Below are 27723 nucleotides of genomic sequence, written 5' to 3' on the forward strand. Positions count from 1 at the left end.
AGGAACAGAAATAGAAAAGACAAATCACCTTAGAGGAGATAAACCAATTTTACTGTCCATCATTATGTTATACAAAAATCTAGAAACAGGTCTGTAGAAGAAATAAATGAGAGGTCAATAAGAGGCAGGAGAAATAAGTTAAAATTGAATTATTTTCCATGATACTGGGATGAAAACCATTTCAAAGCACGTGGGTCTGGCTCCGGAGTAGGTTTTGCTGTTCACTGGCCGAAGCCTGCCATCAAATTACGGTGTTCGGCACCTCTACTGGCTTTTGACAAAACCTTTGAGGTCCTCGAGGAAAGTGATGTACTCCCGGTGCTCCAGGGCTGTGCTGAGCTCCACCAACTCATCAGCAAAAGTGTTGTCCACGCCTCGGTCCGCAAGGAAATCCATTAGGTGGTCATATAAAGCCTGAAAGGAGACATTTACTAGTCAACATTTACTAGTTACAAAAAAAAAAAAAAAGACCATGTGTGACACTAAGATGCTTGTCTCTCCTTGGACTAGGACCCTCCCCTGCAAGGCCCAGGAGCAGCCACCCCACCTTACCAAGCACTCACCCAATCCAGGGAATCTGTGTTGAGTGTGTAATTTGTGTCCTTCCAGTCAGACTCTTCAGTGGGCTGAAAGCTCACTTCCTTGATGGAGAAAATGTCACTCTGGTCCTCCTCTTCTTGCCCAACCTAAGAGACAGCATTTGGGAAACTGAAGTGTTCTCTAGGACAAATCAGATTCATTCAAAGAAAAGGGACTATTACAGCTCTGAACTCAGATTTTAACCTTGTTCCTTCATCCCCTTCTGCTCTTCCCCAGCTTTGCCGCTCTAAGCTAGGGAGGAGGGTCTCTGGAGGCCCTCCCTGTCCCCAGGGGTGCCAAGGGGTAGCACCCCATTCCACACACCTCGTCCTCTGGGTAGTGACAGTCCAGCACCAGGGCCTTCTTGCTGCCATCCTTTATCACTTCAACCACGAAATTGGGAGTGGACGTCAATTCAGGCTGGGGAAACAAGAACAAGTCACCTTTGTTGGCAGCTCTCAGGGGCCTGGACCAAAGGTCTCAGACAGCTCAGGGGGTCTGACAGCCACTGGTTTAGGATATTTAGCCACTTTCCAAGTCTTAAGTTATGCTATGGTGTTCCCAAATAAGGAGCCTAGGGTCTTGAGTGGAGAATCTAAGCCACATACCAGCTTGTTCCTGGAGACTGAGCTGAACTCATCCTGGTAACCCTTTCTAAAGTTACAGATTATGTTTTGGAGGGCGGCATCATATTTATTTTACTACAGCATTTCACTTCTATTAGCACCCTACTTGTTTAAAGAACATACTAGGTTTAGAATTAGGAAAACTGAACCCCAGCCCCAGCTATGTGCCAATTAACTTAATCTTCCTGGGCCGGGTTCTACACCCACACTCTGCAAAGCTGCAAACACATACACTGCAAAGCTGGCCTAAAGCTCTGAGATCTCTTTCCCGCTGACTGTTTCTGCATCTTATAGCCCAGGACCAAAGCTGATGCCTCTGGTTAAAGGCTGTCCTGATGGCTGAATAATCACAGCAACCCTCTGATGGTGAGCCATCCAACGCCAGGGAGGTCCTAGTCCGGGCGGCTAGGCCAGGACTCCAGGGAGCTGAGCTGTGCTGGGTCACGAGACAAAATCATGCCCACCCAGTCAGAAAGCGTGGTGACCAGTGGCCCTCATACTGGCCATCCAGGAACAACCAAGAGGGACAGCAGCCTAAGGAGAGACTGCCAAAATCTGATGCCCCAGCTAGTGTTTATTACCAGCCTGTGACTTACGAGAGCACTCCTTCCTTGGAAACACTCCAAATGATCATCTCTAGTATTAAACATCTCCCGATCATGGGAAGGGCTCAATGTCAATTCCTTTCCAGTAGGTGAACACAGGCCAAACTATAAAGTCTAAGCCTGCAGACAACAATTTACTTGGCCCCTGAGGAAGAAAAGGGGCCACACAGCTCTGATGGCCAGAAACTGGTGCTCTACAAGAAGGGAGCAAGGATGGTTGTCTTTTGCCTTTTATCTCTTAGCATTAAAGAACCAAAAAAACAACCCCCCCCAAAATACCAAGAAACCCCACAAAAAAACCCCACCATCAAAAAAAAAACTTTCCTTCTCTAAGCCTCAGGAGGTACAGGCTGGTTACAGTTACAAACTTACCTCCTGTTCTTCAACCTTCTGCCCTTGGGAGGGCTCTTCCTCTCCATCATATGGGGGTGGGATGCTGTTGTTAATGTTGAAAGTGACAGTGATCCTAAAAGGCAAAAGAAAACAGGGTGAAGTTTTAACTGAGCAGCTCAGTAAGGCGGCTTGTTACAGTTACAAGAGCTGATGAAACAATGTCTCTCAGCTGGCTTGACATCTGATTCGCAGAACTTTCAAAAAAGGCCAGCGTCTGCAACCCACCCAGAGATGGATTCAGCAGCTCTGAAGCGGGCCTACTATGTGCTGGCTGCTGAAGTTCATTTGTAGGCAGGCCCGAGTTTCTCTCAGCCAAATTCAGTCAGGTGTGGGCTACTTCCATCAGGCCAGCATCTACGGTTCACTGCCAACATGCGTCCACTGGTTCCTCCCCAGCCACAGCCAGCTGACACTGTCACCCTAGTCCTTCTGCTGGTGGTGAGCCAGAGAAGCTGGAGCAGTGGACCAAGGCCTCCTTTAAAGGGAGGCTTAAGAAACTTTTCTCCACTAGAAAATCTGCCCCTTTGAGGAAGGAAGGAGCGCAGTATCATCAGGAGGGTGTGGCATCAGCTGAGGATGGAGAGCAGCCCCGGCCCCAGGAAGGGGAGGCCTCACGAAGAACAATATGCTGCTGGACAGGCTCATCCTTCAGAGCAGCTGTGAGAAGTTTAATCATCACAAAGCAGGCGGTGAACATCAACTAATGACAATTTTAAAGTGCAGGAATCTTCACCTGACATATCATTTTCCAAAGTCTGAATCAAAATGTCATGTGAGATTTGGAACAAGCATTGCTGGGCACTACTATCTGCAGACAACAGTGCTCCTCTCTGGACCCATGCTAACTGGCTGCCTTGCCAGTCTGAGGTTTGAGATTCAGCCACAAAATTTGTCTAATCTGCAACAGTGCTGACCAAGCTGAGCTCCTGGGCACAGAAACGCAGTTATGGTCATTACAGCAGTATCTATAATGGCCCTGAACTGGCTATGGCTTTACCCCAGGGAAGTGGTTTAAGTGAAGTTACAGAATCCACAATTGATCTATCATGGGAAGAACACTATACCACCAGGTGTAGAACCAGAACCAGAACCCTACCTCGTGGCATATACAAAAGTTCACTCAAAATGTATCATAGACTTACAGCTTAACCAGGTCCCACCTTTCTATACCAGAACCCCACCCTGTTACTTACTTTGTTTTCTCAACTGTAAACATCAGAGAGTAGGGGCTTTGTTTTCCTCAGCCAGAGCCTGTAGTGAGTCAGCAGTGTAAAGTGAGACTCTGTCAGCACAGGAAGAATTTCTGAATTTGCCCGCTTAGATTTAGGCAAGGTAGATTTTCTGCATGGCACGGCCTCCCTCACTACTATAAGGGTTTCGTGAACAATGCCTCTGCTGGTCCAAGAGACTTCCAGCTACTCGGCTTCTACTTCCTTACCACCTCTGTATTCACCACCACAGCACATTAGTGTGCAGTGAATGAATGACCTGGAGCTTATGAAGTCACCCGAAGAATCCTCTCCCATCTCTTGGAAATCACATGTCAAAGTACCTGCCTTAACTAAAGGCTGTCCTGGGAAGACTCAGGGCAGGTCCCACAGGGTCATGGATTTGGTCCCCTGGAGCCCACAGGCCCCAGTACTCACTTTTCTCCAGCAATTTTCCGCACTAATTTGGCTTCTGTCCCATTCACCTCCAGATCCCAACCTCCAGACATCTTGGGGAGAGACTTATACTTCTGAATCTTCTTTTCCTCCTTAATCTCATCACTGAGGAAGTCAACAAAAGCTTTGTCCCCTACAATGGAAATCAGCAAGTTACAGGAAAAGAAGAGCCAATCATTCTAAAGCACAAAAATGGCCCATGTTAGTTACTGCACCCAGAAATTGGGACGTGGACTGTTTCTAATACTATTAATGGTGATTCTGGGAACGTAGCCCAAATCATTCATATCCATTAAGCCTCCGTTTCCTCATCTGTAAAAATCAGCTAAGGTTATCGGTGGGAAGCTGAGCTTGATTCTGGAAAAGTTTCCCAACAATGAACTCCTTACCACGTTTCAAAATAAAACAAAAGAATTCCCAATTACCCTCTTTCACTTGCCAGCAAACATCACCACACTACTTCTAACCATGACCTTGGGCTTTCGCAAAGTTCCATTTTTGAGACACTGAGGATAAAGTCAGCCTCCAGGGCTTAATAGTATCTCTTCCCCCAAAAATGAAACTCTTGGAAGTGGAAGAAGAGAGGAAATGCGACAACACGTGGATTTAACCCGCTGGTCGCCGATCCGTGGGAGAATGTTCCTGACCTCGGGGGCGGCTCCGGGCGGTTCACTTGTGATCTGCACTTCCCTGCCCCGGCCCCCGCGCCCCATCCAGGCCCCGGCCCACGTGCCCGAGTCTCACCTTCGGTGTGCAGTCTGCCGCAGCCACAGCCGCAGGCACAGGGCCCCCGAGGCTGCAGGAGGCCGGGCAGCTGCACTGACCCCGTGCGCACGCTGAGCAGCCCAAAGGGCCGGGCGCACGGCCGGAATGCGGGCTGCAGTAGCTGCCGGAGCGGCTGGGAGGGCGCGGCGGCGCGGAGGCCGGCGACGGCGGAGCCCACGGCGCGGGGCACGCTGCGTAGCAGTTGCAGCATCTTGGCAGCGAAGGCGGCGGCAGACACGTGCGAAAAGGAAGGACGACTCCTGCCAAGAAGGACGACTCCCGCCAGCTGCGCCCCCTAGATCTAGGGCCACCGCCGGAAGTCCCGCCCCCGCCCAGGAAGCGCTTCCGCGCCGCCGCTTTGAAGACGCAAGGCACCATGGGCGGGACGGCGCCCTCTACAGGGGGCCTCCGGTGCAGCCTCCTGGGGAGGCTTCGAATCCAATTACTCAACTTTCCGTAACTGAATTGGCCTGAGTCCGGTGTTCCAGGCTTGCTGTTTCATTGGCCTCAGTTCTCTCCAGTGGCTGCTTACACTCTCCAAATTCCCATCCACCGTTCTCAAGCACGCAGGCTTTCTATGACTTCGTGGAATGCTCTCTTGCCGCCCCCTAACTCCCAAAGACCAGCCTCCGAGGTCATCTCCCCAAAGAGGCCTTCCTCAACTTCCCCCTCTCGTCCGTGAAACACCGAGACTCCGGCCCCTGCGCTTGATTATTTTCTCAGCAGAAACCTCCTGCTTTGCTGGTGTCCCTGGCAGCTGACCTTCAACCCCACCAAACCCAGGGTTCCTAATGGTGAGATCCCTGGCTAATTCCTGCGACCCTCCCGCTCTGCACCCAATCTTACACCCAGGTTCTGATAGGGACATTATTTTTCTACGGGCAAGAAGCCACAGCTTACGTCAGATTTAGGTTAAGAACTCCTGTTTCTACCTTGCCAGGAAACAAGTTATATAAGGTACCAAGAAAGTAAGTCTTCCCAAAACTGTGGCAAAGGCTAATACTTAGTATATTCTAAACAGCATTCTGTGAATGAGGGAAAGGAGACCCAAGAAGGAAACCACACACATCATGTACAAGAATCATTTTAATGGATTGGATAGTCATGTGCAAATCTGAGCATTCTAAGCAAGAGCTGATACTTCAATAGAGCTATGTCTGTTTGAACAAAAACAGACTCTCAAAGTACAACATAAATCTGAACCAATTAGATTTTTGGTTTTTTTTCCTTCAAGTTTTAACATTCTGATCAAATATAAGAAAACTCTGGCTTCCCCACAGGGGCAGTTTCCTTATATGCAGAAGGAATGGAATCTTAGACGCCTGGCCACCGTTCTGTTTTTGATAGCTAGATTAAGTGGATTTATGCATCACAGTACATAATGAGTTTTCTCCCCACAGCAAACACTTGTCTTTATTCTGGCATCTCTATACAACTAGCAGAGACACAACACCAAGGGTTTTTACCAAGAACTGGGTGTTGGTGGTTCTTCCCCCCTGTAGTGGGGTCTGCGCTGCCCTGAGTGTTTCACACTCCACTATTACCAAAACAGACGTCAAACATCTGGGATGAGGGGGCTGCTTGGAGTGCATCTGTTTACATGCAGCTGCTGAAGGGAGCTAGTTATCCACCCAGATTCAGATTCCATAGGTGGGAAAAAAGGCAGCACAGCATCAGAGATGGAAAGGGAGTAGCTCAAGATTAGATCGCAACATTATTGTGAAACATTTAACTTTCTTAAGAAAGTTTAAAGTGTACTTATCTATCCCCTGTGGCTCCATATAAACAACCGTTTATCTCTTTGTAGTAATATGCAGAGTCAGATCGGCTTTTCCCATCTGATTTAATCCCTGAGCAGCTATGTTAAAAGTTACCTTTTTAAAAAGCCCAATAAAAAACTACTGTATTTAAAATTCTACCAGAACGTTACAGTGATAGACTTGTTTCTGTACAGAAACATAGAAGCTATTTATATTTACTTAGATGCTATCTACGCCTTCCATCTGCTCAGAAAAAAAAACACTTTCAGAAATGGATCAGGTACTTAAGCTGGACACAGATTATTCCAAGCTAAATTTTACTTGCCCCAGAGAACACTCTACATAATTTGCTGAGGAATATAATAAATCTACCTACTCTCAATTTTTTACCAGCATGGTGAATTTTTTTAATTAAAAATCCAATATTTTACTAAGTCAGGCTAAACATCCTGGACCTCTATTAAATAAGTGAGAAAAATACACTTAAATTTTTTTCTGAAAACTTTTCAGAAAGTCAGCAACAGTAAGAAGAAAAGTTTAAGACTTTAATTAAGGTAGAGTATATAGGATCTGTCGAGTCCCTTTGGCCTAAACATAACTATTTCTAACAGAAATAAATCACAAGTCCCAGACAGCTCTGAACAGGGGCTAAAGGCCTGACTGCTCAAGGCCAGGCTGGTGCGAGACAGACTTGAAACACACAAGCAGAGATAGGTGAGACTGTTCACTGTCTTTGAAGACTCCTGGGCCGTTTGGGCCCCTGCTCATGAAGCTGCATGTTTCACTCTGTAAGTAGTGACCAAAATACAGCATGTGTGTGTTTAGATCAATTAAGCACAATTAAAGGGCTAAATCTGGGTGTTTTCTGGGGTGAAGCATTCACTGCGGAAGATGATTTGCTTTTCATAATTAAATAGCTAAGAAGGACTTTCGGTGTCTTTTCTTTTCTCAAAATATGAGAAGAGGAAGAAACTGTGGAGACTAGTCTCCTCTGACAAACTGAGGGCTGGAGAGGGGAGAAACAGAAAAGCCAGGCTTTCCTCAAGTCCCTAAGGAAAAAAGGCCACAGGAAATGAATAAGATGAAAGAATAGAAACACCAGAAGGTGATGGGATGAACTTGTCTGCCCCACCCCCAGGGCCCTGGGGATAGAAAAATGCAAACAGTGCAGCTCGATTCATTCCTTAGTTCAGGTGTTTAGGGCGTGAGCACTTCCTTTCCCGGGAAGGTCCACACCCTGGGGAGTGAGGTCCGGCAGGGCAGTGGCCCATGAGGTAGGAAACAGCACCTCCCTCCTGAAATGTCCACAGAAGTCAGTCTCTTCTGTCTTCTGTTACAAAACTTCATGCAAACAGACGTTAAAACAGATCCAAGGTCAACAGCTCTGTGTCCTCGGATGGTGCCCCTTCCAGACCGTCCCCCTCGGTCAGGAGAACTCAGGGGATTTTCTTGGACCCGACTCACATCATGCAGAAAAGCGGGAACCCGGCCCAGCGCCGAGGCTCACACCCTACCGCGGGTTCGTCGTGGGCAGGCGCCGCTGTGGGTACTTTCCTCCATTTGCTCTAAACCGCGTGCCCCCAACCCTGTGTTACTGTCACCCCCATTTGACAGATGGGGAAACTGAAGCTCAGAAGCTAACTCAGTCCCCCAAAGTCACGGGGCAAGAACCGAAAGCATCGTTTTTTAAGCTTCCAAGGTACGGATGTGTCTGGGAGGTTAGGTCCGGGGGAGTTTAACCCTTTCAGCTCTCGGCTCGGTCCACACGTGGAAACCGAGGCCTCTCGAGGGGCGGCGGGTGGCCCAGCTCCTGGCACGCGCGGCCCCGGCGGCGGCTTAGTTCCTGGCGGTTCTCAGCTTCCTCCGGAAGAACTCGGGGGCGGCCTCGTACAGCCACTCGGCGTCCACCACGCACAGGTCCCGCATGTAGCACTTGTTGGTGCGGAGCAGCTCGGTGTACACGACACAGGCCGGCCGGCAGTGGAAGAGGACGGACGAGGGGTGGATGGCCACCGGCTGGTGGGTATCCGTGGTGGCGTAGGACCCGTCTGGCTGCAGCTCGGCAGTGCTCATGAAGAGGCTGTGCGCCAGGCAGCGGCGGACGCTCTCCGTGTCTCCTCGCGACGACACGATGGGCATTGACATCTGTGGCGGGAGGGAGAGGGACCCGAGCACACCCCCGACGTGAGCATCGCGCCGCCCCCGCAGCATCCGGAGCCACGGGCCCTACGGTGCAGCCGCGCGTGCAAGGCCCGTGGCAGGTGCTGGCACCCTGGGCACTGTCTCAGTGCCCGAGACCAGCAGGGAAATCAGCAGTCACAGAAGTTGCCAAACGAGACAGGCTGAGTGACCCTGCAGCTCACCCCTCGTGCAAATATCTAGGCGGTGTCCCAGGAAGGGAGGACCTCCTCCCTCTCACTCTATGCCACTGTCCCCTCCCTCGGGTTCCCCTCACATCCCGCTGCCCAGTTAATCTTCCTAAAACACAGCTCGGCCGTCCCCAGTTAATCTTCCTAAAACACAGCTCGGCCGTCCTTCCTCCACTCAAAAGCTTTCCCTTCCGTGTCTCTCCTGCTCCCGGCAAAACGATGCAAACTTCCAACCGTGAAGCCAGGAATGAGTTCTCTGAGCACCCCGCCTCGATTCCCCTCTACCGGCCCCCGAGGGTCTTCCCGCAGGTCCCCGAGGAGACTGGACGCCCCTCACCTCCGCAGTGGGTGTCACTCATCTGTCTCCCTCCTCTGCCCCCTTGCTGAGTGGGTCCAATCCCCTGGGACTCCAGGCCACAGCTGAGCAGCCAGGTGGTGAACCCTTGGCTGACAGCTACCTGGCCAGCTCCTCCCTGGGGGAGGGGGAGGTTGGAGGTGTGGGGGATGTGAGCAACCCCTGGGAGCTCTTGAGTGGAGAGGCGGGGAGAGCAGGCACTCAGTGCCCAGGGGGCAGGGAGAGGACACAGGAGCAGGGAGCAGCGGAGAGAGGACCAGTGGCCCACAGACAGCCACCCTGGCTCCCAAGGCTTCTTCTGTGCCTTATTCCCATCCCTGTGGGATAGACTACTTCCTGCCCAGAGGCTCCCAGAGACACCTCTTCTCCCCCTTTTCCCTATGTGGTGGCTCGATGGAGCTTGTTTTTGCAATTAGCTGATCCTGGCCTGATGAAGACCCTCTTTGTCTCCTCATCTGTCAAGAGGGGGCTGAATGGTCACCACCTCCCGGAAGCCCCAGAGCCCTACAGCTAACAGATGGTCTCTCCTGCCAGGCTGCCAGGGTGCCAGCTCTGCCACTCGCTGGCTCTGTGACTGGGGACAAATTAGCTAAACTTCTTAGGCTCTCATTTCATCATTTATAAAATGGGAATAATAACAAACTCAAACTCAAGGGAGAAATGAGGATTTCAAATAAGGGAACCGCATGAAAAGTGTTTAGAACGGGGCCTTAAACAGTAGTGCTTCATAAATGATCGTGACTTTGATCATTATTATTGGCTCCTCTCATGAATCATTCGTGTATATATATGTCAGATCTCCCCTCTAGATTGTTCCTTAAGATGTGAGTTATAGGCATGCCTGTAAAACCCCAGAACCTTGGCCCATGCCTGGCATATAAAGAGAGGTGATGGTCTGGCAGGAAAGCTGTTCAAGTACAAGAGGGGTTGGAAAAATGTGTATAATTCAGATCAGACACAGGTCTGGGTACAGGTGTCCCCTAGGGGTGTGCAGATGGTCCACACTGGGGGCTGTCTCAGAAGATGCCTTCCCCACAGAGAGTGTCCTACAGAGCTGTACCCAGCAGCAAAAAGTGGACACTCCCTCAGTGTCCAACACAGAACACTTCCACAAACCAGCCCACCTCGGAGGTCAAGTGGGGAGCGCCACACAGCCCCTGAGCGCTTACGGGCCAGGACTTCACAACGTCATTCGCTCTAAGAGGGGCCATGGGCTGACCGAAAACCTCCTGGCTGGTGATCTGGCGATGTCTGTCAAAGTCTAAATCCCTCCTCTAGAAGTCCATGCTGTGTGCACCAGAACACAAATATGTATTCAGGAGGATGGTCATTACAGCGTGGCCTAAATGACCACCATTCTGGGCTTGACTAAATAAAATGTAGCAAATACAATGAAATGCTATGAAGTCACTAAAAACAATGAGATTGACACATACAGGCATCAAAAGACAGCCTGGACGCACTGAGCAGTCAAGAAGCATACCAAGGGCGAAAAAGCAAGCTGCAAAAACCAATGTGCATCATATTTGTTTTAAAAAGAAAATTATATATATATATATCTCCATGTATATGTGTACACACAAAAACACACATACACAGGACAAATTCTAAAAGGATCTACACCACACTGCTGTGTGTGTCTGGAGGGGCAGGACTGTGGGAGACTTTTACACTTTTTGCACTATAATACTATTTTCTGCACTGAATCGATTTGTAACAATTACTCACTGCTTTCATAATCTGAAGAAAAAATCACAAAGATATTTCCACTAAAAAAAAAACCTTGGGAAAAATTCTAACAACATTGGAAAATGCTTTTAAAGTTTATAAAAGCTAAATATGAAATACACATACCATGTAACTATGTAAAAAATGCATCAAAAACAGGGCAACAAGGAAACAGACCAAAATGGTGACAGGTGGAATTTGGGGAAATTTTTACTTTCTTTTTTATTTTTAAATTTTCCTACAGTGAGAGTTTTTTGTTCTGTTTTGTTTTGTTTTTTTGTAATCACCAGCAATTTAAAAATTTTCACCTAGAAAAAAGTGATGCTTAGTTCCCCAAAGGACACCAGGAGGGGAAATACCTTTAAGCAGATGTCCCTCAGCTGTGCTCTGACCTCAGCTACTAGCATCATATTCTTGCTGTTGACAAAATTCTCTTTGCACCAATTCTGAAGAGGAGAAAAAGAGATATCACAGTCCTCTCATTTCTATAGACAAAAAATACATAATTTTTAGACCACAGTTAAATTCAGAGGAGAACTTCAGTCACTAAAAATAAATATAGGAAAATATCTTTGTATCAGAAAGCATGAACCATAACGGGAAACAGTACAAATTTAAACTAAAGTAAAACTTAAAATTTTCTTCTATTAAGTTACCATGAAAAAAGCTACAGACTGGGGTATTTGCATCACCTCACCAGGGAAGGATGATTACCTCCAGAATACATTAAAAACAAACAAACAAACAAACAAAAACCTTCTACAAATCAGTAAGAAAATGACCAATAAACCAGTAGGAAAGTGGACAAAGGATGTAGACAGACAACCCACAGAAGATTAACCACAAATGACAATAAGCTTAAGCAAAGACTCTCAGTCTCTTGAGGAATCGTGGCAGGTGCAGTTTCAAATAACTGAGATTCTAGCTCACATCCATCAACATGGCAAAAATGAAAGTCATTTTGACTGAGAGCTGGAGAGGCTGGAGGAAGCGGAACTCTCGTATATGACTCTGGGGAGTCTGCAGAGGGAGGTGACAGCTCTGGGGAGCCACACACCCGCTGTTAAAGCTGGATGCAGCTGCCCTAAGACCAGCAGGTCCACTTCTGGGTGTCAGCCCCAGAGAAACCCGCCCCCTTGTGCACAGGAGACCCAGCTGGATGTTCCCTGCAGGGTGGAAGCATTCACATCACACACTGTGCATGGATATGAAGTGAGTGTGCCCTGTGGCCCACAGGGACACAGACACACCCACTTCAGGACAGTGGTTACAGAAGGGAGAAAGGACTACACAGGGAGCAGCACAGAGCTCTTGCCGTGTCCACAGCATTTTCTTTCCTTAAAAATAAACGGAGGCAAATAGAACAAAATGTTTACCGCTACTAAACCTGGTGCTGGCTATTATTATCATTTCCTTTTTTTTTAAATAACTGCATTAAGACAGACAAAGTGAAGCATGCAGTCTATGGTACAATTACTGATTTCACTGATAAAAGAAAAAAAGACACTGCCATTTTCCATCTTGGTCCATGCATCTGAAATATCACGAAAGCAAAGGCTACTGTGAAGAAAGTCAGGGGCAGGTGGGGAAATAAATCCTTTTCAAGCTAAGAAATCGGATCACCAAATACTTAACGAACTTGCCCATGTTAAGTGCGAGTCAAATACAAGCAGAGTGCGAGGCTGGAATCACTGACATCTTCCCTGGGAACCTCCCTGTGCTCAGACTTCTCTGAAGTGACAGCCGGCATTCTTTTTGTGGCTCTTCAGGTGACACAGCCCAGAAGGGAAGATGCCCTTAAAACACCAGCCCGAAAGGAGGTGCCATTTGGGAAGAGGAAGGAGACACGGCTTACCTTATTTCCGCCCAGGTTTTTGAAGGTCCGGTAGATGTTGAGCAGGGTGATGTGATCGCCCTCGCTCGATGTGAACTTTTTCCGCACACCCTGCACCTCATCCCGCCGGGAAGGGGGGTTGTAGAGAACACTGTCCACCGACAGCAGGGAGACGATGGTCAGTATCTCCTCCGTGCAGTGGAATTTGGGGGACAGGAGGATGGTCTGCAAGTCAAAATTTAAAACTGTGTCACCAAGCCGTTCCCCGGCTTCTGGACACAGTGTTTCCCTGTATTGCTTCTGTTGCTTCCCCTCTAAGATGTGAAGGGGCAGGTGTTTCTAAAACCATGACAATGTGTGTTATGTCATTTCACTTGTTGTAAAACAGATGACTGCCTTCCCCTCGTGACTCCAAATTCCACATAGAAAGGGCTCATGACTAGTCTGAACCCCACACAGAATGTAAGTCAGTGTTAGACACAAAGTAGGGCTTGATCATTATTTAAGAGAAAAAGGGAAGATGGATCTAGAAGCACTGGGTTGAGGAGTCCTCTGGAAGCAGGGATGGCTAACCTGCAATGTGCAGAAAGGGGACTGAGGGGAGGGTATCATTTACTTTGGCAAATTTGGGTTCCAATGGGAATGCCGCCATCTTTCTTCCGATTGGAGTCAGGGTGAGCTGGTTGTCTTTGTGTTCAAGGGCACCTAACAGCTCCAGCTGGGCAATGGCCGCCTGAATGTGATCTAAAGAGATATAAAAAGGAGCCAGAAATTTAAAAAAGGAAGAAGCTGTAGCTAGTTCAGTACTTCAGGAGCTTCTGATACGTCTGCATCAAACCTCGCACCCACACTGTCTCCATGTTCAATTCTCTTTTTAAATAACAGCCTGCAATTGGGCGGTATGTACATAAATCCAAAACCCAGCAAAGTTACACTTAAGAAGTTCACCCCCAAATCTACTCGCACACTGTACAGGGACCTGCACCTCCAGATCACACACACGATGGAAACACCAGCTGCCTCAGAGGACCCTGTTTACTATTTGCTTTTATTCTTTTTGAATTTGAACCATGAAACTGCATTACCTATTAAAGAATAAAGATGCATTTCTAATCTGGTAATAAACATATACACACAGAGAGGAAATGATCTGTAAGATATATTAAGGGAAAAAAGCAATGTGCAAATGTCTATCAGTAGAAGGATAAATGGCATTTTTGGTTTATTCATAGAATGGAACAGTATTTAGCACTGAAAATGCATCAAACATAAACCTTGCAAAACACAGCGAATGAAGAGAGGTTACTGGGATATCAACATATAAAAACGCCAACCAAAACAATACCTTGCTCAGGGATGCACGTGCAGGGAATAAAACATCAAAGAAAAGTGAGGGAATCACAGGCAAAACCAGGGAAGTGGTTCCTCCGAGGCAGGGGGAGGGAGGCCAGTGAGGTGGGAGGGCTTCGCGGGCCCAGTAACAGGTACCCAGGTGTGGCTTCATTGCTACCTGGCGTGTGTTCTTCCTTTACATGTAGGAACTTAGCAATTAAAAGGGGAAAAAAATGTAGAATGGTGCACAATGTGCATTGCTAGTTGTGTTTTAAACGTGAGGATATGTACTTGCATATGCATGGATTTTTTTCTAGAAGACGCTGGGGGATGGTCACAGTGGTTGCTTCTGGGAGGGAAACTAAGAACCTGAAGACAGGGGAGGGCCCAGGACACACATCAACTGTCTACTTTTTTACCCAATTGCATTTCCCCACTTGAAAACAAGAGAAAAAGGAAGAGGGTGTATTGAAGATGTCAAGTGCCAAGCTACCACCGTTAAGAATCTCAATTATTTTTTCTTCCTCTGTGGAGAGATTATCAGTGAAGGACAGGGACCAAGTTCCAGTCAAAAGCAAAGAAACTCGATCTTTTCAGTCCTTTTGCTGCAACAGTACAATTCCGTTAAGTTGGTGGTATCCCGTGGGCCCCCTCCACCCCCCGTGTTGGCTCTGTGGTCACGGGACCCGTTCGGGATGCCTTCGCAAAGCCGCTGCTTCTGCACCACGATGGAGCTGAGGGCACAGACCTCTCCTCTCGTGATTCTGAGCGCCTCCATCCAGTGCATCAGACACACACGAGGAGGCGGCCAGAAGACCTTTTCCTGGCAAGTTGCTGGCTATTCTGGTCCACTCAGGCCCGTTCACTGCCTTGAAGACCCCACTCACCTGGAGACGGTTTGGACATGAAGTCAAAGGCGAGCACGTTTGGGACTCGCATTGCGAGAAGCTGCAGCATCACGCTCGCCAGGTTACACCTGCAAGAGTGGGAGATGCAGATGGTTCCTGTGGGCGTCCCGACTCCAGCCAGTAGGGCAGAGCTGCCCCCACTACCAGGGGCCTTAGGGGAAACAGCAGCCCTGGGAAGACACGGGTGGGAACAGGAGCCCCGGGAACGTATGGCGGGCGTGGGAGCCCCTTGGGCCTACCTTTGGATCTCTGGCACGGTCATCTTCTCAAACTTCTCAAACTCATCCTCTGTGTAGAGCCGGTAACAGACACCACTGTCCTCTCTGCCAGCCCGTCCTGTGCGCTGCCAGGCCTGGGTCTTTGACACTCGCTGCACAGCTAACACCTCCAGGCCACTGTCTGGGGGGAGAATGGCCCATGTTAGTGCTTCGCCCATCACACGGACAAGCTGTCTCTACAACGTGGACAGTGAGAAGCATTCCTTAGGACACGAGGGACCCTTTCTGGGACACAAGTCCAGGAAAGTGTAAAGCCAAACTGGTCCATGGTGAAGTGAGGCCTTGCCGTGAACACCGTGTGAAATCTGTGACTGAAGCACCAGAGAAACCTCGTGCTCGGAGCAGGGGCCAGGAGAGCAGATTTCAGAGGCCCTGGCTTAGATCACAGGTAACAACCACCCCAGATTACCCAGGACTGAGGGGTCTCCCAGGACCAAAACCAAGACAGTTTCCAGCAACCGGGACAGCTGGTCCCCCAGCAATCAATGACTCGGAAATGAAATGCCTCCTGCCCCCTGTGCGCCGTCCTCCTTCCCCTCTATTATGAAAGAGAGATGACGTGATGCTGTTGTGCCCAGGAATGAAGGAGACGAATCTTGATAAAGGTGTATTCCGTGCCTGGCGCTGGAGAACCAAGCCCTTTCAGGCAGGCCGGCCCCATGAGATACACACGTGAAAGTCAGCACCCTGAATGCTCAGCAGTGAGTTTCAATTCAAGGTTTGGGAGCCATGATTTCAGCTGCCTCAAATTCTCCACGGAATAAAGCAAGGTGGAAAACAGACCTGAAGAGAAATGACTTCAAGCAAGCTGCCCACCGCACATGCTCAGGAAACAGCTAGTGCCTCACCCCAGCCCAGGGGCCTGCTTCCTTCCTGGGAGCCTGCAGCTCGAACCAGGTGCGCTGGACGCCATCTCCAAGGAAGCCTCCGATGGGGTATCCGCTGTCCCTGGCCCGAGAGCCATCATTCTCACCCACCTGCCAACGGGGGGGTCCCTGATCCTCCTGCTCCATGTTTGCCACACCTGGGGACTCGCCTCACCAACTTGCCCCTGTACCCTCAGGAGCCCCTCTGGACCTGACTGCTATCTCATGTGTGGGGCAGGCCACCCAAATCGCAGTTGGGGGCAGCAGTGAACTGCTCATTTTGGGGAAACTGTGGGACTACAGGTGGCTCACTGCACAAGGAAGAGACGTCGGGGAGCTACAGATTCTCACCAGGGTTATACTTCTTTGCTTTAACCATGCCCGTGTCAACTACATATTTTATTCCTGTAATGGTTATGGAGGTTTCAGCGATGTTGGTTGAAATGATCACTTTGCGATAGCCCTAAAAGGAGGAAGAAAACCAAAAAGCCGTATGACACACAAATGATTCAGAAGCTTTAAAATATATTCCTCACCACTGACTGCCACAATTCACTCACGATCAATAAAAGGTGACTTTGTTACGAACGACGGTTATTAATATCGATGGCTGGTCACTAAACTGGGCGGAGGGAGGGGAGAAGGTCCAGTGTTAAAAGCTTACTTGGAGGTGATGAGATGGAGCGGAACGGGCACACGATTCAGAAGCCGGTGGACACGGGTTGGAACCCTGGCCCTGCCAGTTACCTGCTGTGTCTCTTGGGCAACGGTTACTTCACCCCTCGGGGCCTCGGGGTTTATGAACTGGGGCTGTGACCTACCTTGTGGTTCTTGAGAGGATGCCAGAGTGGCTGCAAAGCATGAGCACCGTGCCTGGCACAGCACGGGTACTGTGGACAAATCACTTGTTTACGGTGGACCTTGGAAGAGTCACTCATTTAGCTTCTGGCTTCTGCCTCTGCCTCTCTCTCAACCCTGACAACTGTTTCCCTGTTCCAACCCCAGGAAAGCTATAGCTGCAGCCCCACATTATATGCCTGCATCTTTTCTGCTCATAGATGAATATGCCTTATCTGGGGCCTGCTGACAGGAGCACAGACCCCACACATGGGGTCCGTCTGGTACCCAGGGGTGGGGCTGGGCAGGAGAGGGGGTGTACTCACCTTTGGGGCCTCCTGGAAGACACGGAGCTGCTGGGCATAGGGCAGGGAGGCATAGAGTGGAAGGACCAGCATGGAGGGGCAGCCATCTGGGAGGTGCTTGGCGATGTCCCGGCAGGTCTTGCTCATTGCTTCGATCTCCTCCTGACCGGTGAGGAACACCAGGATGTCCTGAGAGGAGGGGGCTTCCTACCAGAAGGGCAGAGCAGGATGACTAGGCCTTGACAGAAGTGCAGGTTGCACAGAACAAGACAATGGTCACTGATGAAGTTTCCCAGTTATTTTCCTTAATGCTGGGGTCGTACAGGAGCCTTAACATGGGTGTCTCCCCTGGGAAAAAACCCTCCCCAGTAACGCACAGCTGCAACTGATGCAGGTTAGCCAGCGATGTTTAGAACCTAATTAAGGATATTTTGAAGGAAAATCACCAGACTGCTTTTGCAACATGAACAATGTCATGACAAGCGTAATCAGGCAAGCCAGTAAAATCTGCGTAAGGCTTACTTTCTTTCTTTCAGAATCATCTTGAAAGATGAAGCTGACAAAAGAGACAACAACTTGGGGAAATCCTGATCCACAGAAAGGCCAGGAGCAGTTGTGCTGGGAAAGGAGCCCTTACTGACCGAGGCCGGCAAACGCACTTTTGTAAACTATGAAAGCGCCCTGTTCTCGGACGGATGCCTGAGATCCCAGGCTGAACTGGGTTCCTCACCTCGAGAAGGGAGGAACATCCAAGTGTTAACTGCACACCCAGTGACCCGGTCTTTCTTTGAGGGCTGTGCAGATACATTAATCTGTAAAGTGCTTGAGTGGCAAAATAACTGAAACACATTTGATAGTAGTAATTATACGTGTGCACATGTGGAAGTATATACACATTACACACATATATATAAAATGTCTACACGTAAATACGTGTCGTTAGACATCCACGCATGCGCGCATATACTCTTTCAGCCCGGAATCAACAGGACAAGTGTTCAGAGGTGCACACACACAGACAGGATAACCTCTAAAACATCAACGTTTCATCAATGAGAGGACTCATCAAAGCCACCATGTCACCTGAGGGCCCCGCAGGTGTCATGCATGACAAATCCTCATCTCAAGTTTGCTTTTAGTAGCGAAACAAGGCAGACTGATCTTCTGCAAATACTATCAAAATGACAGTGAAGGCATAAGGCCAGAAAGACAGAGACAATGGGAGAAGAGGAGAGATCAGAAGTTTCAACCCATTTCTAATTTTTTTTGCAGGGGGAGGAGGTAATTAGGTTTTTTTAGAGTCGGTACTGGGGACTGAACCCAGGACCTGCTGCATGCTAAGCATGCCCTCTACCACTGAGCTACACCTTCCCTCTCCGACTGCTGTTTTTTTTAATGAGCTTTTTAAATTTAGCTTGACTTTTCAAACTTTAAACTATGTATGCATGTATCGATTAGCTTAAAACAAAAATTAGCTTTAAAAAGCGGGCTCCTAGATTTTTTTCAGAAAGTTAATGGGCAGGTAAGAACAGTGAATTCTATACACATTAATCCCTTCCCTTTTTTAAAAAAAAAAAAAGGTGATTTAATCACTTGAAAATTTAAGTCGATATTTAATAAAATGAAAAAAATTTTGAAATATTTCCCTAATATAGTTTTTTTTTTTCAAAAGAAAACTCTAAATTGCAACCCATTATTGGTTAATATACCAACTATTTTTTTTTAATGAGAGAAAATACCAGAGGACATCACATGTAGTGAGGGGGGCACTGTTTCCGAAGACTTACTTCAGCCCTACGTGTTGTGTCTTGGGTTGCAAAATAGAATGTGCTTCTTACTGCGGGTTCTGATCAAAAAGTGCTCGCCAGCCACTGCTCTACCCTGTGGATGTTTTCTGGCTCAGCTGAAGAAAGCTGCTGGTCAGGGTTGAACTATTTTTCTTTTTAGAGGAAAAAAAGCATAAAAAAAGAGTAAACACGTGGACATGGTAAACGAACTCCTTATTCACCTTAAGGACACAGCTCCCAGAGTGGTTTCCTTCGGCAGCTTTCCTTTGCAAGGCTGAACGCTCAAGGTCAAACCGACCTCTCTGGGCATCCTCACCCCACCGCATACCTGGTGGATCTGGAAGACCGAGACGAGGGCAGCGTGCAGGTAATCGTGCTGCGGCTGTTTGGTGTAAAAAATCTGGATGGGGTGCTGCCGACCCTCCAGGTAGAGGACGGGGGCTCCGTTGAAATACTGAGAGAACAGGTCCACGTCCATCGTGGCTGACATCACAATCACCTGCAGGCCAGATGGGAGAGGAGGATGGGAAACCAACACCGGCAGCCTTTCTGTGCACCTCCATCCCTACCCGCAACCAGGAGGCCCGGGCAACGCCCACCTCCCCCATCTCCCCGGTCCCGCAGCAGAACGGGCTGCACCTACTTTGAGAGGCAGCTTCCCCAGCTCCCTCCGCCTCCTCTGCGCCGTCTTCACCACCCCAAAGAGCACGTCCGTGTGAATGGTCCGTTCGTGGGCTTCATCCAAGATGATGCAGCTGTACTTCCGAAGCAGGGAGTCAGAGATGGCCTCACGCAGAAGCATGCCGTCTGTCAGGAACTTGATCTTGGTGTTGTCCGAGGTGACGTCGTCAAAGCGCACAGTGTAGCCAACCTGCGTGGAGACACAACTTATTCACTCGTCAAACACGTGTCGTGCACTCAGGGTCCCTGCCCTATGCTGCCTGGGTGATAGGGACCAACACCTGCTCTGCCCCGCTCCCTGGGACAAAGGACACACCCCTGCACTGCACTGAAGATTAGCACTACAGAGAATTTAAAACTAACCTCCTCCCACCTGCTGCTTCACAGTTTCAAGTGAAGCTATGTACACACATGAAAGGATATCCAAGACATTTTTTTAAGTCAAATGCGTAAACTCACACACAAACACAAATAAATCTGACTTACAAGTTCTGGGACTCACTCTCAATACCCACGTATAGGCTAGAAAAATGCTTACGAGTTTTTAGAGGGATATGTAGATAAGAGATTTAGCAGATGTTAATGAAGCCTTGAAAGTGCTCAAGGAAAACAATTAATTTATCTGACTTGCCAACAGATTTTGAAAGCAAAGCAAATGGGACTGACAGCCTGTGGGACCTCTGATCTCTGAGGAACTGGTAAAGGCCAAAACAGTGTGGCCAGGAAGAAGCTTGCTATGTATAAGAAGTCTTGTTCAGAAAAATAAGAGTCAGGGAGCAGGGGGTGAGGGGAAAGGAGCCAAGAAAGGGAGTCAGTGAAGAAGGAAATTAGGTACCAGCTTCCCGAGTTCAGTTCTCTTCTCATCTGAGACTCTGGTCGCCAGGGAGATGGCCGCCACTCGACGAGGCTGGGTCACAGCAATGACGGCCTGGCGGCCAATTCCTCCTTCGTACAGGTACTGAGGGATCTGCGTGGTCTTCCCAGAGCCAGTCTCCCCTAGGAAAGAAAAAAGTCTCACTTAAATGCAAAACAGAAACAAATTTCACCAAACAATCCAGATCAAAGTTAGAAGGAAAAGATTAAAAAAAATACACTGATCTGATAAAGCCACTGGAAAACGGGCACCCAAGTGTACTGTTAGTGGAGTGCTAACTGCAATTGTTTCTTGGAAGGCCAAATTACATCAGGAAAAATCTTTAAAATGTTTATACCCTTTGACCCACAACTCCACTTACAGGACTTGTGTCTAAAGAAGTAAAGATGTGTATAAAGATGAAGCTGCAAAGACGTTTTAGTCATTGCTCATGACAGCCAGAAATTGGAAAAGATGTAAACGGTCAGCAATAGTAACGGGTACAGTAAAAGCATACGATGAAATACAACTGTGACATGAAAATATCATCCTGTTTTTTTAATGGAGGTACTAGGCATTGAACCCAGGATGTCGTGCATACTAAGCACGTGTTCTACCACTGAGCTATACCAACCCCCCGTCATACTTTTCAAAGGAATAAATGAGACGTCTATGTAATGACGTGAGAAGATGTCTACCCCTACACTGCAGCCATGCCTAACTCCTCACGTTCCCCAGCCCGCCACCTTCTTTCACACCCTCTGCCTCTGTCTGCACTATTATGAAACACCTGTTCCCATGCTGTCTGCCTGACAAACTCAACAAGATGAGTTACATCTCAAACTCTCTCCCCAGGGGCTGCACTGGCCTCCTGTGTTCTTCAGTGCCTTGTTCATCTCTCTTCCAACACTGATCACCCTACACTATGTGGAAGCATTTAAATGTTTCTGTCCCTCTCCAGTATCAGAAGCCCCTGGAGGGCAGAGGCCTGCCTGTCTCCTCCTTGTACTTGAGCATCTGCATACAGCAGGCATTCCTTTCCCAGTGCCCAATCAGAGCAAAGAATTTGGCAGACCCGTGCGTCCCTCCCCTCCGTGGCTCCCACCACCCCTCCCTGACCTCACAGAGCCCCGCAGACCCATGGTTCTTCCATATTCTTCCCTCTGACTGCTCATCCTTCCTGACCCAGACAGGAATCATTTGATCATTCTACACTCCTCCTGCTGAGTCCTCCAGGCAAAACCCCAACTTGGATCAGTGTCTCCCGGTCCATCTTTTTTGCTCCTATACCAAGAAACTGAGCATTGCTATAGTAAAATAACCCAACTGCGCCAACGAATACCTGAGTTCGCAGTGGGGCCAAATGTACCTGTGCACCAGCACAACTGTCGGTCTTTGTTCTTGCTTTTCCAGCCCTTCCTCTGTCCCTCTCCTCCCCAAGGGCCCTGCAACTCCCATTCTCAGCAGAGCTCCTGTACCTGTTTCCTAGAAAAAGTGAAGTCCTCAAATGTGATCTCCCTCCCTCTCCCCTCCAAGCTTTTCTGCAGTCACCCTTATTCTCACTTCCTTTCTCCAGCCCCCAGCCTCCTGGATATCCATCCTCCTGTTCCAGGCCAGCTCTGCATCGAGCCCTTGTTCCCAAGTACCCCTCTTCCCCACGCTCTCAGCCTCTGTTAGTGCCAGCTTTCCAATTTCAGCCTCCCCCACTGAGTTATTCCCTTCAACCTGTGAATACGTGCAGATTTCTCTCCGTCCCCACTCCTTTTTTCTCAAAACAGAAGTCTGCTCCCACTGCCTTCATGCCCTCCCCTCCTGCGTACTCCTCTGCCCAATGCCAAATCAGCTTCTGCTCCCACGGCTCTGCTGAAACAGAGCTCAACGGGATCCACAGTCAATACCTCGCATCCAACCAGTGGGCATTTTTGGGTCCGCATTTACTGGACCTCTTCACTGTTGCATCTGTTCACTCCCTTCTTACAGCTCTATTCCTTAGGCTCTCCTGAGTCTCCTTCCCTTCTTGGAGGCTCATCCTTTGGGTCCTTCAGGAACTCCTCTTACTTAAACGTTGGGGATCAAAGCCGCTTGTAATCAGTCCCCGGTCCTCAACTCTGCCTCTTAATTCGTGCACCAGAAACAGAACTGTTTCTCGCCTCCACTTGGTTTCTTACAGGGCAGGCTCTCTCGAGGCTCTGTTGAACGCCTTCCAGGGACCACCTTCCCCGCCGCCCCTCACCGATTGGCTCAGAACCACTCTTCAAAGTTCCCAAAGTCCCCGCTGCGCCCCTCTACCCTTCCACACGGAAGGTGAGTCTTTGCTTCACGCGTGGGTCACTCGCACTGGCTGTGAGCACCTCGAGAACGAGGCTGTCCGACTCCTTTGAACCCTCTCTCCTGGCCCCGCACAGAGAAGGTCAGGTTTGTTGTAGAAATGAATGAAATACGGTGAGAGATGCCTAGGAAAAGCTGTTCTCGCAGAGCCCGAACGGGGAGCAAGGAAGCACCCTCCGGCGCGGCCACTCACCGATGAGGACGGCGCTGTCCAGGTTTCGGAGCTGGGCCAACAGCTGCCCCCGCGCCTGGAAGATGGGCAGACTCCGGCGCTGCCGCTCCACGGCCTCAGAGTAGGGGCTGGACGCGGGCTGGACCAGGGGCGGCTCCTGCCTCCGGCCTCCGCCGCCGCCGCCCGGGGTCAGCAGCATAACCACTCGCCGCCCGGGAGGGCAGGACCCGGCGCGGCTCGGAGGCCCGGAGCCCGGCCGGAATCTCTTGGCCGGCGGGAAGCCCGCCTCCTCAGGCATGTCGGGAGGGCACCGCGACGGGAGGCGCAAGGGCGGGCAGCTCCTGCCGCTCTCGGGAGCCGACAGCTAGCGCGCGCCGCCTCTCCCCGCCACGTGCTGGCGGCTCCCAGCGACCCCGCAGACCTCACGGTCACCAGCAGCCTTGAGGAAGGAGACTCCATCTCCCAGCATGCACTGGGAGCGTGGGCAGGCTTTCACTTCCTGAGGGCGGGGGGAGCAGGCCCGAGGTACCATGGGAAAAAGGCCCCGAGCGACAACAAGGAAAGGCAGGGTGTACGGTTCCGTGGGACCTTAACTTTGGAAAACCACCACGGTCTCCTGCTAATACTATTGCTTTTCAGTTAAACACGCGTTTCCCCTTCACTGTCCGCAATAATATTAGGTCTTCAAGAAAAGTAATTTTGTAAAATTAATGAAGAACACACAATAATTTGCATGATTTAATCTTCTAAACAACTGATGTTGGGTAGTAGATACTGATATCACCCCCAACTTACAGATGAAGAAACTGAGCCTCTGAGATTACGTAGTCATTCAGATGTCACAAAATCCGATTATTGAAAATGATCCTGGTGATCATCCTGTGTTACAGAAGAGATATGACATATTCAATGACAATCATACATTCTTCTAAGAAAGTGACTATCCCGATGGACGTGCTCTGCTCCTGTAATACAAGCAGGGAAAGAGGGAGTCTAATGAAACTGAAGTTGTCTTTTACCCTTCCTTTCCTCAACTATTCCTGCCAGACTCTCAAGTTCTTTACAGGACTCCCAGCTCATGTCAATCAATGAAAAGATTCAGAATTCGACCCGGAAAATAGGATATAATTAGTTTTTCCTACCCTTCCTAAATTCAAAGCTCTTAGATGATTTGCTAATTTTCCACAGAAAGACTGACAAGCAGCTGTTTGCACTGCATACAGGAAAAGGGATTTCCAGGGAATTCATCCATCATAAGCTTCAATCCATGTGAAGGATATCTGGGCATCTTCTGCAGTTCATTTCCATGAGTTCCCTATTGTGAACATGGTAAAAATCATCCTTCCCCTTTCCTGTAGGTCAGAGGTTATTTTCCTCTAGTTGCTAATAGTATAAGTGACCAGGAGTTACTGAAAATGTGCATGTTGAACTAATAGCAGATAGATGTTTAAGAATAAATTGACAAAAATTTCACTTCATGCCCCTAAATACTGATTTAGAAAGGCAACACAAACTTAGAAGGGAAAATAATTTTCTTGGTCTGTTCAGGCTGTTGTAAGAGAATACCATTGACTGGGTGGCTTATCAACAACAGACGTTTATTGCTCACAGTTCTGGAGGTGCCAGCATGGTTGCCTTCTGGCGAGGGTCCCCTTCCTGGTTCAATGCTGACACCTTATTGCTTTGTCCTCATATGATGGAAGGGGCTAGGAATCTCTCTGGAGCTTTTTTATAAGGCATTGACCCCATTCATGAGGTTTCCACCTCATGACTCAGTCACCTCCTAAAACCATCGGATTAAGCATTAAGATTTCAGCATGAATTTTTTTTGGGGGGGGGGGGACACAAAACATTCAGACCATAGCAATATCTAAATGTTACTGCTCAAATTATAAACCTTGAGTACTTAAATGACAGACCTCAGTCCTTTTTCCCAGTGTGCTTTCCAGAGTAACCTGATGGAGGAGACATACACTCCAAACAATGACAAGAGTCCCAGGTGGATAATATAAATGAGTGAAATAGTCTCTTGATGGAGCACATGCCGTCTCTAGAAACAGCCACTGGTCATCTCCAGGCAATAGCTGCCACACAGGCCTCTTATTGCCAGATCTTCTAATTTTTTTTCAAGAAAAGCCCCCAAAATGAAGATTTTCATGTGAAACCTGTCCATTTTAAATGTTGGCTTAATTTTTTTTTTAAATGGTGCAGGCAAAATAAACCACCTGCATTGGTAATTCATTCATAATCTCTGACAATTACCCAGCTATTCTGCAGCCTCAAAGTCAAGTGAAACAGAGTTGAAAAATAAAATCCTACATCGGTATTAAGCAGTATTACATGCATCACCCCATCCCCCATTCCTCATATTTGTAGCCTGAAATCTGCTGTCCCTCCAAAAGAAGTCGCTTGTGGTTAAGTGGCTTACATATGCACACGATTAGAAGCTAACAGCTATTCAAGGAATATCAGGGCTTTTCTTCCAAAAGGCGAGTTGTCAGACATACCTCATTTTTAACCATTCTGCAATGGTCTGTGGACTTAACTATCTGTCCTTACCATGACCGTGCCAGCTGGTGTCATTGTTACTGGCTGGCTTGTCTCATCACCCCTGCCCTCGATCGTGTTCAGTTTTGCTCCATCCCGCTGTGAGACAGTCATAATCCTTAACAACTAGGAACAAGCTTGCATGCGCATACATGAATCCCTTTATAATGAAAAATACCAGATAATAGTTTGCTGAGCAATAAACAAAGTATTTATTCAGCACCCATGTGCCAAGCACTGTGCCAGGCACTGTGGTGGATACAAAAATTTAAGACATGGTCCCTGCTCTTAAGGAGCTTACATTCTCATGAGGGAGAGAAGACTGATATACATGAACCAGCTAGGAACAATACAAGACAATATATAATTTAGTGCAGGACGATGTTGTACAGCCTTGCAGTGTTATAGGGATTCAAAGAAGATAGACAATGAAATAGGCCTTACAGTCAAGGTCTCTTGAGGAGCCAGGAATGGGGCCAGGCCTTGAAGGACAGAAGAGAATTAAACTGAAGTTCCTGTTCAGTAGAAGTAGGAGTAAGGTTCAGGGGAAGACAAAAAGTATGCATTTGATATTGGGGCTTCCTAAGAACTTACTGTGGATTTTTGAGCAGAGAAGTGACTTGCTTATACAGCAGTCAACAAACTGAATGCAAACTTGTAAAGTATGTAAGCAGCTTAGGTGACACCCTACAGAAGACTGAAAACAATGGCAGTACCGTGATGACTAGCAATACAGATGGCACTTACCTGTCAAAGGAAAACATAGCCACAATGTAAAATGCGGGCTACCAAGGATGGCTGACAATCCGAGGCAGCCCTTTACCCAACTTGCCAATAGTTCCAATATTTCCCAATTTTCATAGGCCCCAGAGACAGAGCGAGGGTTTTATCACCCAGATGAAGGACTTGGCTGCTCTCTGCCTAGAGAGGCTATACAAGAGGTATGAGACATACTAGGACATACACGAGTGACATAGAAAAAGAACGAGTGGAAGAGAGAAACAAAGAGAAATAAATCCATAGTGAAAAATACACACCCAAATGTATAAAGTGTATCTCCCACGGAGATGCAATTTGCACGTCCATTTTTTTTAATGAACATATTCTGTATTTCTACAACAAAAAAGCTATGCCTTATCAGGTGTGCTTTTCAGTATTACTGGTAGAATCCAGGAATCCCTTAGATTCTATGTATGTCAGATAAACTGGTCACAAAACTCCATGTATCAAATCCTACTTTTCAGTTGACTTGTGTTAAGAAAAAGAAAGTGTTCTGGAAGAACCAAGATTGAGAGGTAAGCTGGGGAAGAAGTGAGGACTTTTCCTTATGTCCAGGTGAGCCTAGCTTTCTTGTTGAGCAACACAGGGCCAGGGATGGTGGCAGCGGGACCGGCCACACAGACTAAGGTCAGTGCTTGAAAGGACCACTGCCCAGGACACAGTGTGGTAGCATAGCATGGAACCCTGCCACTCGGAATTCTCATCCCATAAAAGCAGAGCAACCCAAATCCCATAACTGACTGCGTTTAGGCCATAAATTCAAATTTTGTTCCCTGTTTTACCCAGTCAATAGTATGTTCAGACATCCCCCACTTAAATGAACAGTCAGTGATTGGATTCTAGGATTAAAATTTTACCACAAAAATTCCATGAATTGGATAACTCAAAGTTAACTAAGGGAGAACAAATAAAACTAGATACTAGAACAAATAAAACCAATTTCTAGCCTCCAAACAAAAAAAAAACCCATCTAATTAAATTCAAGCTTTCTTGAACAAAGACAACATTTTAAAATCCCAAAAGGATAATACATTCAAGATTGGCTATTTAAAGATTTTTTTTAAAACCACTTACCAGAAAAAAAGCAGTCCTATTAACCCATGTTCCATAAAATGCCAACAATCAATCAAATTCAAAGTTATTGACTAGCAGCGTATAAAGTACTTCCGTTAAATTCCATTACTTACATATATCCCATTTAGATTTAAATATATTAAAAAACTTTTCACTTCACAAACAATCTGAAAATTCCCATTTAGGATGCTGATTATGTTAATCTAAACCTCATGTTCATCTTTCTAAGGAAAATCTCACATTCTAGAAAGCAACCACTTAGCCAAGCTGGAACTACTTGGAAAATGTTCCTGTGCC

The 27723-nt window shown here is 48.0% G+C and overlaps 2 protein-coding genes across 2 annotated transcripts; both read right to left on the minus strand.

Moving 5' to 3' along the window:
* Positions 1 to 29: 29 nt before the first annotated feature.
* Positions 30 to 4960, minus strand: C1QBP (complement C1q binding protein). Its single transcript, XM_010954647.2, has 6 exons — positions 4612 to 4960; positions 3850 to 4000; positions 2183 to 2276; positions 904 to 999; positions 564 to 686; positions 30 to 414 (listed from the first exon to the last, which is right to left on the minus strand). Exons 1-6 carry the CDS (start codon positions 4841 to 4843, stop codon positions 265 to 267), a joined length of 846 nt encoding a protein of 281 aa, XP_010952949.1. The 5' UTR covers positions 4844 to 4960; the 3' UTR covers positions 30 to 264.
* A 740-nt stretch (positions 4961 to 5700) lies between these two features.
* DHX33 (DEAH-box helicase 33) lies at positions 5701 to 23507 on the minus strand. The gene is made up of 12 exons (XM_010954649.3): positions 23047 to 23507; positions 20508 to 20668; positions 19635 to 19862; positions 19320 to 19490; positions 17226 to 17411; positions 16414 to 16525; positions 15158 to 15317; positions 14898 to 14986; positions 13295 to 13422; positions 12700 to 12903; positions 11204 to 11290; positions 5701 to 8537 (listed from the first exon to the last, which is right to left on the minus strand). The coding sequence occupies exons 1-12, from the start codon at positions 23321 to 23323 to the stop codon at positions 8229 to 8231; spliced, it is 2112 nt and encodes a 703-aa protein (XP_010952951.2). The 5' UTR covers positions 23324 to 23507; the 3' UTR covers positions 5701 to 8228.
* Between the last annotated feature and the right edge of the window lie 4216 nt (positions 23508 to 27723).

This window comes from Camelus bactrianus, chromosome 16 (genome assembly GCF_048773025.1).
Source record: "Camelus bactrianus isolate YW-2024 breed Bactrian camel chromosome 16, ASM4877302v1, whole genome shotgun sequence".
NCBI classification, from domain to species: domain Eukaryota; kingdom Metazoa; phylum Chordata; class Mammalia; order Artiodactyla; family Camelidae; genus Camelus; species Camelus bactrianus.

Excerpts from the sequence above, each read along its gene's own strand:
- DHX33 (XM_010954649.3), bottom strand. The coding sequence starts at position 23,323 with ATGCCTGAGGAGGCGGGCTTCCCGCCGGCCAAGAGATTCCGGCCGGGC. Across the intron at positions 15,318-16,413 it reads AGCAAAGAAGTATAACCCTG|ACAGTGGCCTGGAGGTGTTA; the intron begins GTGAGAATCTGT and ends TTCTCCCCCCAG. Across the intron at positions 11,291-12,699 it reads AAAACCTGGGCGGAAATAAG|AATTGGTGCAAAGAGAATTT; the intron begins GTAAGCCGTGTC and ends TCTCCTCTTCAG.
- C1QBP (XM_010954647.2), bottom strand. The coding sequence starts at position 4,843 with ATGCTGCAACTGCTACGCAGCGTGCCCCGCGCCGTGGGCTCCGCCGTC. Across the intron at positions 4,001-4,611 it reads CGGCAGACTGCACACCGAAG|GGGACAAAGCTTTTGTTGAC; the intron begins GTGAGACTCGGG and ends TTTCCATTGTAG. Across the intron at positions 415-563 it reads ACACAGATTCCCTGGATTGG|GCTTTATATGACCACCTAAT; the intron begins GTGAGTGCTTGG and ends GTCTCCTTTCAG.